At 47.9% G+C, this 12,234-nt stretch overlaps 2 protein-coding genes and 1 non-coding gene across 3 annotated transcripts; all 3 read right to left on the bottom strand.

The window, feature by feature from the left end:
• Window positions 1–7,341: 7,341 nt before the first annotated feature.
• J7337_009908 lies at window positions 7,342–7,425 on the bottom strand. The gene has a single exon. It is a non-coding gene; the product is annotated as a tRNA-Asn (tRNA).
• A 378-nt stretch (window positions 7,426–7,803) lies between these two features.
• Window positions 7,804–8,331, bottom strand: J7337_009907 (uncharacterized protein; the record flags this gene model as incomplete). The annotated part of the gene is made up of 1 exon (XM_044827501.1): window positions 7,804–8,331. The coding sequence occupies one exon, from the start codon at window positions 8,329–8,331 to the stop codon at window positions 7,804–7,806; it is 528 nt and encodes a 175-aa protein (XP_044678095.1).
• Window positions 8,332–11,769: 3,438 nt separating this feature from the next.
• On the bottom strand, window positions 11,770–12,234 carry J7337_009906 (uncharacterized protein; the record flags this gene model as incomplete). The annotated part of the gene is made up of 1 exon (XM_044827500.1): window positions 11,770–12,234. The coding sequence occupies one exon, from the start codon at window positions 12,232–12,234 to the stop codon at window positions 11,770–11,772; it is 465 nt and encodes a 154-aa protein (XP_044678094.1).

Here is a 12,234-nt window from a genome sequence, read left to right as displayed (position 1 = left end):
CAGATGCAGGAGACGTACAATGGACAATTAGGGGCACGAGGAAGCAGATAATATGGACAATTCCGAAAAGAAATGAATTAAAAATTCCTACCTTGATTCTTTTTCTCCTGAAGAAAAAAAGTTGATCAGTCTCTTTGGGGGCTGGTGTAAACGGTCGTTGGTGGAGTTGTGATATCAAGGTTCAAGGTAACTGCTGGAGCTGAAGATGTGACAGTGTGATGAGGCGACACCAACGGACAGGGGAGACACAATACACAATGCAAAGGCGGAAAGAGAAGACTAAGAAGAAGGAGGCCCAAGAAGGAAATCCAGAGCAGAAAAAGTGCAGGTTGGGATGATTTTGAGAAAGACCCAGGCACAGGGTTCGTACCAGTGTGGGTGCCTTTACTGCGTGTGCTATGTGTGATGGGCCATCAATCATGGATCAAGGTCGGGGTCCAGAGTAAGAGATGGCGCCTAGAGAGTGGCGTACTGGCCTGTCAGTGGACGATTCAGAAAAGAGACGATATTAAAATAGAGCCCTGAGAGTGTTGGGTTGAATGGATCAGCGGAGACGGACCGGCTCATGGGCAACATGGCACCCAGGGGTGGTTTTGGAGGATGGTCGACGGCGGTTGGGGATTGGGAGCTTGGGTTAACATGAGCACCTTTCTGCTGTTCAGACTCGAGCTAACAAGTTGAGTGGGCTAGTGGGGTAGAAAAGCCGCAGACGACTGGGATCCCTTCTTGTATCGTTGACAGGGGGTTTGGGTATGGTATAGCATCAGACATCGATCTAAAAGACGCCAGTTGAGGCGGAGGCGGTCATTTTGACGTGAAAGGATCGTGGCCGGCGGCTGCGGCCTTGCAATGACGAACAAAGTCCAACGTGGGATTGCCATCGCATCGTAAATTGTCGACTGTGGATCTTGAATTAAAAGACGAGGCGAAATGACAAGCAACGAGTCGTAGCAAGTCAATTGTCTAGCGAGCAATGCCCCCCTGCCAATTTAGCCTCGTGGGCTGGCCGCGTGCCGTTAAATTCAAGTCTCTCAGAAAAGTCGTTGGATAGCGCATCAAATTGTGTGGTTCACTAGACCAGGACCCTTGTAAATCTCCAGATCCATTCCGGCTTGAGACTCGAGGGACTCGGCCTATCAATCAATGAATTGCATTCCATTGTTCGCTTGCAAGCGCATGAATGGCTCCAGTTTCACCATTTGAAATATAACCCTTTATCATGGAAGCACGTCCTTGGTCGTCACGATCTCCGCCGTCGTCTCATCCAAATTTCATCCTGAATTTGCATTGATAGGAATGCATCAATCATGTAGAGCACAGAAATCAGTGTCCCTGCTGCCCCTCTTTTGGTGAAATGATCAGAGGTATGCAAGTGGCGTCTGGTACGACGACAAGTGGTGGCTTCTCAAGCATTGCAGGACAACGCAACAGAGCATAGTGCAGCAGCGTACTGTAGGGGTAGCACGGCGTCCTCCCACGCAGTGCAGTTGCTGTAACGCTGGTGCAGTGGAAAATAGGCACCACGACATGATATTCTCGATCCAGTTGTTCTGTGTATCCTTCGAGACCAAAGACTGGTCGGTACCTTACATTGAGGTCTGTGGGTGCATCAACACAACATCCATCCATCCATCTCTGATGGAAGCGTCACAGATGCTTCTCTAGGCTGAATGATGCAGCATATCCTACAGTGAGTGTCCTCTACAGCTGCAGTGGTCGATAGGGCATATAGCACGGTCGATTACAGTGCTCTATGGCCTCTGTCGGAGACATTTCGACGTTGAGATGAACAAGATAGAAAAGCATGTGGTTGGGGAAACGAAACATGGGGCTTGAGCAAGCGCTTGTAGACTAACATTGATTGGCTACAGCTATGAACCCCGCTTGCCAAAATTGTGCTACAGCTGTTTCTCGGCGCTTATTGGCCATGTTAGCTTAACGGCACGGGCCAATAAGCCGGCCGATCACCTCTATTGCAGGGAGTTAATCGCCCTCTCCTTCCCGTCCCGCTAGCGAAGAGGGTCCGTACCCACATTTTTCTACCGGAAAGAGCAAGGAGCTCTCTCCGCATGGGCTTTGATGAACAATGTCATTCTATCAGCCTGTCGACGTTCTGATACTAGGAAGCACGTTGCTTGGCGTGAAAATCAGATGATGAGGGAAATTTTGACAATAATGTGTCTGATATAAAGATCGCGCGTCTGATATCCGAGATGTTGTATAGGCAGCTTAGCCACTGATATCATTTCAGATAGAAACATCGCCTATCGACTGATAAGGTATCCAACCGGACAGTAACTCACATGCTGCTTCTCCACTTTTGACCTCATGCGATATTTCGGAAGGAGCAAGTCTCGATGTGAACATTTTCACGCCTCTTAGATACCTTCCTTGCTAACCATTTGGGCTTGCCTTAGTAGCATTGCTGGTATCTAATTTGGTCTTGCCATTCGTAAAGTCTCCTTGTTCCGTTTGCTAGGTAGGTTGTGGATCTCTCTTTCCTCTGCTCCCGCATACACGATTCTTTCTTTGCTTTTTCCCGTGCCCCTGGTCCATCCCGTTCCAGTGCTACCATACCCACACCCACACCTTATTCTCTACCTACCGTGGGTGGCTTGGTAGATGATGCTTGAGAATAGCGATGTTCTATTATTCAAACTCCAAACTCCAAACTTCGTATATCTTTTGTCGAGCCTCTGACAACGCAGATATCTGCGTTTCATACACGTCACCCTGCTCCTTAGTTGGCAATTGGGGATCGTGACTCAAGATGGGTACAGTACCAACGCATCGGTCAAATGAACAGGGTCTTGACCGTTGAATTGGTTCCCTCACTTGTCTTTCAGATTGACTCAGTCGATCTGGGGCCAGGAAAGAAACTGCGCTAAGAATTTACCTGAGAACATGGATATCAACAGCCCTCAAGCTGCGAATACAGATACAGGCAGTGATACAGTCATTGTCCCTAGGCTGTGTCTGAGACCTGTACATCAACATGGCTTACACGCCAGCCTCCACAACTGGTTCAATTCTGGCTGGCAAAAGACGGAAAACGTCTCCGTTTATTTCAAGCCGGTGTAAAGCCTTTCTTCCGATGTTTGTCTCAGAAACATGTGGCTGAGACCCAAGTTGGATTGCTTATCCAGACTTTGCATCGCTGACCGGCAGGCAGCGTCCCTGTCACAACCTTGGCATTTCTAGTTCCTCTGTGGCCACGGCGTCTCGAGTCCAACAAGCGCCTCCACCTATCGAAACCTTGCTTATCAACCGCTCGGCTAAGGGCAGGCGTTTGCAGTAGATGCTGTCCACTGTCACGGTGCCCTTCTTGTTGAGTCGGTTCGCCTTGCTTTTACTCGCTCCCGCCGTACAGGTTCTCACTTCTTTTGTTTCCTGCAGGCCAAGCACAGCATGACCAGTAAATTGATAACTGATTTTGACCTCAGAGACGTGCATGCGGAGGGCCATGAACGTCGAATCATTGTCAAATGCATTTAGACATCGACCACGTATTTATTAGTTGTTGGATTACAGCTTGGGGTTTTACTGCCCAAGATCCTATCTTGTTGATGTGCAGATAGTTGCGATGCAAGTGGACAGCTCCGCAAATACATACTATTCTGCTGCACACACTTAATATTCAGACACAACCGGGCCTCAACGCCACTGATCGAGGGCAAGAACTTTTGCCGGTAGAGAACCTACGCATTTTCGTTATCCCGGGACTTCGCTTGGCTTGTCTGGCCTCAGAACTTATAATCCAAGTTACCCCACGGTCGTCTCCAGTCTCCTCAGGCTCTGCTGCAGCCTCACACAAGCTGCGTCTTTGTGCAACCTCTGGGCACGGATTGCTGCAGGCACTTGATCTGAGAGACATTAAAGCTCCCTTGCCTTTTCTTTGCTTCTTCTGCTGCTGGTTCACCTCACGCATGCAGCTCGTATCAAGCAGTCCTACACAAATCAAAGCTACAACTTTTCTCAGTTTCCCACAACTCAATTGCTCAGAAAATCTCAGGCCTGGGCACTGGGCTGTGATTTCCCCGTCACATTTCATTTCCCCTGTTGACTGTAACATGCTGGTCCTGGTGAGGACATTCTTCTCGGCCGTGGGGCTTCCGGTCGCTGCTTTCACACATGCAATATGGCGACTTGGGTATGAGCATGCAATTCCATGCTATAACCTGCGGCCCAAACCGCGGCCAAGCTGATGGATGGTGACTATCACATCTTGATAACGCCACTTGATAAAAGACTTCGAGTCCAACGGTCTTCTCGCGGTCGCAGTGTCGGCCGCCTTTCTTCATCAGATCGACCCAGGGACGAAGCCAGCATGTAAGTTTTATATATCTGACCATATACGTGATTGGTAACATGGCCCCGCTATGGGATCAAACCCTCTGCACACTCGTTTGCCCAGATATGAATCTGGACATTTCAACTGTCCGAGTAGTTTCGGCCCATTGGAATACGCTTATTCGAGTGAGATTCAGCCCGGCGCATAATGACTCGAGCTTGACCAAATTGGTAGCTCAGGAATCGCGCGAGTTGGGCAAACTAACCCTGGTACTGAAATGTTATAATGACAAACTCAAAATAGGACGAAGCCCCGGAGGTCCTATCTAGTGTCTTCATGCCAAAACAGCTTACCTTTCTACAAAGGAGTTTACACCATCTTCCTACGAGTTTCTTTGAGGGGTTAACAAGTCAGCGCTGCTCTCTCATTACTGCTGATCACTTTCAGCTGACTTGCAGATGTGATAAGTTGGGGATCAATGCCCACGCATGGCAGGGTCTAGGTCTACCAAATCCTTGGGTTTGCCCAAAAGGCTTGGCCACGTTCTTGTGTCTCACTGCTTTCTTCTAATTGTCATGGCTCTCGTCACATTTCAGCCAAGTTCAATCACTTTCCATAACTGTAACGTAAGGCTGGCACACCGAGCATAGTAACGTTGAACATTAGGTGATTGAAATCCCTTGCATCGCCAACCATCAACTCGCGTGGCTTCAGGCTTCCCCGCAATCAGACTCAATTGGCCCATTTCCAAGCATTAGATGGGATCCAACTGTAGGCCAACGGTTGCGAGCGGCCCTTCTAAATTACGGGGTGTTCTGACAATGCATAAAATCATCCACTAAAGAACTACAAGGCGCTGAAAGAGGCCAATATTTAGATCTCACCTTTTTCTCGATCATGGTCCAATTGGAATGGAGCCGGCTCCGCGGGGGATTCGATATTCGACATTGTGCATGAAAGGAATGCGGGTACCGAGACGATTCCAGCCTCGATCTGAGCCCATCAGAGGCTGAGAAATGTGAATATGCAATGAATCGATACGAGACCGAGCTCACGATAGCGGGCGTTCGACATCGGGCATTATTGGCCCGTTGTCTCAGATCTGCTCGTCTCGATTTGGAGACAAATCATCTCGCAAATCGTGGAAGTGGGCTTGATCCTCGAGAAGTATAGGATCAAAAGACACCCGAGTCTGAGGCTTGATGTCGGATCATACTCCCAGGCTCTTTGGGTATTTATGCATCTGCAGTATAGTTGTCAACTCTTGATTGAGTATATAGATTGAGCTCAATTAGACTCGTGCATCATGGTCCTTTTACCCGGACGGTCGAATTTGTTGGTTGACGGTCCAAGAGCAATTGGGCAAGGTCAGATCATGTTCAAAGCTTTTGTGATGCGCCCCAAGTGGCTGACCATCGAATTCCAATTACGGATGCATTTAATTGTTCTTATCGTGTTGGTCATATAGCAGTTTTGACAAATATTGATGTTAATGTACTGTTGAGGTCTCACCCAGAACGGCCTGTCGACTATGGTCACTGATTTGTGGTCTGCAGAACTCCGGATACCGACATTCTCTTCAGCCTTCAGTCGCAATTGGTCAGTACATTCATATGATGCATGCTCTCTGGTGCTCCTATCGTAATAGATAGTCCGCCTAGAGTTGAGACCCAGGTACTCGAGAGGGTTCAAAAGTGTCCCCCTTCCAACTTCTCCGAGAACGTTTCTTGGAGTATCGGACCCAAATCTATATAGCAGACGTGATCGTAGTTATCTTGGTCTATTGTACCCAGAAATACTGCGTAGTTACTTGTTCATGCCTTGAGTAAAGGAGAGTTTCGTGGGTAAAGATAGATGCCATTCAGCCACTTCCAGGCCTAGACATAAGACAGTCTTTATCTTTTTCGTAGACGCTACCATCCTGCTTTAGTTGCTCACCTCCATGACAGTATAACATGGTTTTCTTTGGTGTTGCACACTGAAGAGAAACGCCTTGTTGACCAGGCTCAGTCTCTGGGATGGGCCTTATGGCTGATTACCATCTCCCTATAGGCTCTCAACCAGGCCACTAAGCTACTGAATTATATGTGGTTAGCTTGAATGGCTTCAAGAGGTGCTCTATCAAGTATTGGGTTGTGTAATAGGTGCCGATGTCCATGGGGACGCTGAGAAGACAAGCCATGGCAGGCAAGTGGCGCTATTATCATGGGAATAACTACTAGGTAGTGATGTAAGTGCTGGTTCCATCTTTGAGATATCAGTGGGTAAGACGGGACTATCTAGGTTAGCCCAGGTAACGTAGCTAAAATGCCGTCGACATGGCTTGCCCATCGTGCCCAGCATAGCGATGGCCTTGCATGCTTGACTCACGTTTTCATCTCGATCTGTGGTCCAAGACTATATCTGACTTCCTTTTGTACTTCAACTGAAGTTATGTAAAAAGTTTCCTATCCGTGTTACGTGCAATGCGTGTCTATACTGCATAGTTGAATTGATGCCTTCGCGAGACTCGAAGAAAACATGGGATTGCGCAAGGGAGGAGGGTGGAATTCCGGGGACCTTTCAAACTCACGACATAATTCCGAGCTATAATTGATCATTGACCGACATTCTCTCGATAGTGTGGTTTGAACTCAGCCTGTGCTCGTATGAACCGTCTCACTGCACCTGGTGATGAGATCTTTTCTCTGTGATTGGCTTCTATGCTAAGAGAAGAATACCAAGATAAACCGCATGTTGAATGGAGTATAGGGCTACAGCATTAAGAAGTCTGCTTCACTTACACTACATCGAGAGACAAGAGTTCTACTCAAGCTGATTGACCCCTGGAGAATGACCAGGTTGAGATTGTCAGTATTTAGTTTACTATACGTATCCTTTAAAGAACGCAAAGAGACATCACTCATCCGGTGGTTGTGGAGTCTCAAGTTGAGATCTTTGGACAAAGTGTACACGGCAGCAACAAAACAAAACGATTATACGTATCAAGGTGTGACACTAAGTGAATAAAAGATAGAAGACTCAAAAAGAGATACTCTGAGAGAATCTGTCTCCCCCGGGAAGGCTCGAACTTCCGATCTCCCGATTGTCTATGAATAACAGTCGGACGCTTTAGCCAACTAAGCCACAGGGGATAAGCTGATTGGATGGTGGACAGCTCGGAAGACGGGAACATATTTCTATCATTTGGTCGAAATCGATAATTTACAATCTCGTCGACTTCAGGTTCATCCATATCAAATAAGAGATCTGAGGCGTGTCTTTCGTTTGATCTCTCGATATCCATGGCTCGGTTCTTGCTTGCTGGAGTTGGCGGAACAAGCATAAAAGTCAATCCAAGACACACCCATCGGGCCTCACATCGCGAGCTCACAGACAAATGTTACAACAAGCAATCGTGAAAGGCATATTTTACAGCCAAACATCTCAAGCTTCTGCTATCAAATAGTTCTCAAATTTATGCATCTCCATCCACATACGCCATGCTACAGCAAACATCGACAGACTCTCCCTCAAGCCTTGGACTTGGACTTGGGCTTGAAGCCCTTGGCCGTCCAACTCTCAACTTGGAACTGATAAACCTGTTTAGCCAGTTCTTCAACAGGTCCTTCGACGGTAAGCCCCGGAGCAACCTGGTTGATACTCAGCGGCGCAACCGGTGCTTTAACACCAAACTCGGCCTTCCAAGCCTCCAGCTGCTCCGTCGAAGAAGCATATACAATCCTTCCAAGTCCACACCACGCATGGGCAGAAGAACACATAGCGCAGTGCTCGCCGCTTGTGTATACAGTGGATTTGGCGCGCTCTTCATCACTTAGGTTGAGCTGTGCCCAGCGTGCGAGAGTGAACTCTGGATGAAGCGTCGAATCAGCACGACCATCACCGTTAGAGCCTGTGACGGTGCGGTTTCTGTCGGTTTGGAGGACTTTGTTTTCTGATGAGACGAGGACTGAACCGAAAGGGGCGTCTCCTGCTTCGAGGGCTTCGTGGGCGAGTGAGACTGCCAGACGGAGATGCTCCAGATCTTGGTCGCTGATCATTTTTGCGGTGCCTGTATCGATTAAATGTCAATTCCTTGGATGAACTATAAGATCAAGTTCAAAGCCTCCCATACCTTTTCTTTTATAGGTGCTAGTGGTGAGTTGACTTGTGAGTCGTGAGGTTGAGGGAGTGAGGCTTGACAAATCCATGATGCGGGGCAGATGTTGATTGCAATGAGGTTTCTAATCAAAATTACCTCATGACGGTACAGCACCACGCAAATATCATGAATTATCAATTCTATAGACTTATATTGCTTAGGCATACGGAAATGAAGCTAATTGCTCCTCATGTTCTTCCTGTGCTAGATGAAAGAAGCTGGCTGGATCAAGTCATCGTTGGACTATATCATGAATGAGTATGAGCCACGGGATCGAGTCTTGATATTTGTGAATATAATGCCAAGCTAGAACTTCACTAAGATCACCTTGTTTCAGAACCAGCCTCTGCCTAGTCACATTGCTGGGGTGCTTAACTGGGGGTTCTGAAGAAGTGATGATGTTGGACATCGCCACCATCAAAGCCATAGAACTACATGATGGGTAAACGAACCCCGGCATAGACTTCTATAAGAAAAGTTCTGTCCTTAAGGGGCTATTCTACAGGCCTTGATGAAGAACTCACAGTATGCTGCTTTCCCTTCTTCCCTGCTACAACTCCATGTTATGTGGTTCTTCCAGGCCGGTTCCTCAACTGACCTGGCCTTTGCTGTCTAAATGACAAATTTTCGAGAGTTTTACTTGCCGAATTGTTGTCGAATACATCAGAAATGCCTCAATGCGTCTCATCTAGTTTGTGGTCCGGTTGTGCTTGCTCCTTGATATCGGTCTTGAATACTCAATCTGACTTACAATCGAGCATCTCTAGAAAGGAAAGAGACTTCTTGCATGATTAATAAAATGGTATCCAAGATCCTTCAATGTGTTACCATAACTATTGGAAGAGTCTTTGATGTGAAACAATGAATCTGTTGATCTCGATCGAGGCAGTCCTGTCATCCACGAGCACCATGCTCCAGATCATCAAAGACCTTCTCTGCGACTTCTCGATTGTCACACAAGCAATATAAGAACAAACGCAGACCTCTAGAAGGTCTCAATTCCAGGTCCCAAGAGGCTTATACCCGGATATCTGCGGTTGTGTAAACCCTCAAAATGCCAACAAGAGAGCTGGACATCGAGATGGTCACTGAAACAAAGGTAACTCAAAGCACGAGTCTGTCCTATCTCGGCTACTCTAAGCCAGATAGCCTATGCCACCTCTGACACTCCCGTTCAAACCGTTTGACGTCTCGTTGTGGTTCTGTTCTTGGCTTCTTTTGGTGCAAGTTTCACTTCCTCACTCCTCGCTCCTTCGGCATCACCAGCGCGATATACACCACATATCAAACAAAGACTCAACGGCATCTAAGTCGTTTGAGACATGGTCTGCATGTATTCTAGGTGGAACAAGCGCCCGTTGAAAGCCTGTAGTCTCTTTGTGTTTGTTTGTTGTTCCTGAGTTAGGCTTGGTAGTATACAAACAGCCAACGACAACACTCTAACAATACAACAGCTTATATCAGTACAAACATCTATACAAGATACATTTAACCTATCAAGCCACACGGGACAAACGGGACAAGCCAACTTAAAATCACAGCAAACAAAGCAAATGCCGTCTTCCCCGCGATCTAAGCTGACATCCCCAACCGTGCACGATTCTTTGACACTCACTCACTCGCTCACATCCATCACCAACTATCAGTATCCTTTCACAATCACAATCATCTTTCCTATCCAAACACCCAACCACAATAAAAAATATATATATCATAAGCTCCTATTCTCAATCACAAGCTCACCACGTGAATTTCCATTGTCTCTTATCGCCGATCTCCCACTCACCGCCCTCTCCACCAACCAACCCCGCGGTTAATAAGGCGTTATGCCCCCATGTGACAGAGCAGCTTGACCTCGAAGTCCCCGGCACGGGACGTTACCACGGGCCAGGCTAGAAAATAGATAGGTCCCTATTGTCGCCGGTACTCGAAAAGTGTGCTTCGGTAATGGTTGATGGCTATTGGATGATAGGGTTTTGTTGTGGCACACGCTTTTATGAGATTGGCTTGTGGCCCTTTATTGTTGCCAAACTTGAGTGTGTGCGCCAAAGTTGGTGATAATACTGAGAGCTAAGCGCCTGGAGGGAGACCAGAGCAAATGTCACAAGCAGAAGCTGCACATCACATGAATCAGAGACAAGAGCTAGGTAGAGTAGATGTGTATGCCAGATATGATTGTTGATGCTAACTAAAGGGGGTATCTTGAAATCAGGGCAGGCTCGAGGCCGCCAAACTATCCTAAGGTATCTAAAGGCCCAAATCGCCGTGTAAACCATGCAGTGTGCATATCCAATGCTATGCAGTTCCATGCCATGCCATGCCACTGTTTCCCATTCCATATGCCAAGTGTGTGCCAGCTGATTCATCCCAGTGGTGGGAGGCTGAAGCATAACCTGTATCCAAATGTCCCATGCCCTATGATGATGCAAGCCAGAAGACGATGCAATACGTAAGAACTCCAATACATGAATGCCTTCCATTAAGAGGGTGTGCGAAAACAAAAACGATTAAACAAACTCAATAATTAGCCCGGTGAACCGGGACGGAAAAGATAAAATGTCGGGCTCGATTAAAAGCCTCAACGGTAAGAGAGAGAGAGCGAGAAATAGTAAGCGGATAGTAATCAACCGAAGACGAATCCGTTTGTCGGACCGCCATGCGGGGGAAGACAAGAGAAAGTGAGCGGCAGATGGCCGAGGTCGCCGACGGTCCGGAGAAGAAACATCCACATCATCTAGAAGAGTTGTCTAGATGGGGGAGCTTCCACCCGCCCGGCAGTGTCAACTTCGGCCGCCATCGGAAAACATGAGGAATTGATGGAAGAATGATGGTGCTTGACTTGATTGTTGATTGTTGTTGTTGTCATCCATTTCTAAAGCTTGGCTCATCCATCTGACTCATTCTTGCTTGGTTGGGTGAACCCCCACCCACACCTCTGATTTGCTGGGGTCTGAGGCGGTCTAACCATGGCGTCATCGACCAAGATAGTGGTGGTCTCTGAAAATCAAGCCGGCGGCTACAAGTCGATCCGACAGCTGAATAAGGTTGCCAAGTATTATAGCGAGTGACAGCTTGTTATGGTTGTTGTGGTTGTGTGAGGAGATTTCCCATCTCATATGATGGAATAGTGGTGTAGATGAATCTGGCATGTGCAGCTATTCTTGCGCACATGCGATGCTGTCTGTAGTTGTATTCTGTTGTGTGGGGTATCATATGCCATGTATGTAAATGCAAAAAGCAGCCTGAAAAATAGTTAGTGACTGTTGCTGTCTTTGGGTAACATGTGAACATACGCTATCGTAAATCGTAACAGTCATTAAGAAGTTCCAGAGCTTGTTTACTCAACAGCCTCCTCGTTGATGGAGGTGAGCTTGGTCTTGGGACTCTTCTTGTGAGAACTGCTACGGCGCTGCTTTCGTGCGGCGGCACGTCGACGCTCCTTCTCAAGGGCGACAACGCGAAGGCACTCGCGTTGCAAAGCGGCCTGGCGTTCGCGCTCGGCCTGGATGAGCTCGAAGTCGGTGATGACGTTGGGAGGAGAGGCCATGGCACCGGGAGAAGAGCTGCCGGCGCTGGAGACGCTCTGGGCGTCATCGTCGAAGGGATCGGAGAGGAACAGATCGTCGTCGGATAGATAAGAGGTGGGTCGCTCCTCTCGATCAGACTCGGAGAGAGAGTCACGTCGGGGCCATGACGGAAAAGCGCAGGCGGAATCCTGAGATCGGTAGATGTTGCGAGACGCGATATCCATGGGCGCTGAAGACGCGCACATGGAGCTGATGGAACTGTATGAGCCGAACAT

This window comes from Fusarium musae, chromosome 7 (genome assembly GCF_019915245.1).
Source record: "Fusarium musae strain F31 chromosome 7, whole genome shotgun sequence".
Classification (NCBI taxonomy): Eukaryota; Fungi; Ascomycota; class Sordariomycetes; order Hypocreales; family Nectriaceae; genus Fusarium; species Fusarium musae.
This window is presented reverse-complemented; position numbering and strand designations above follow the sequence as displayed.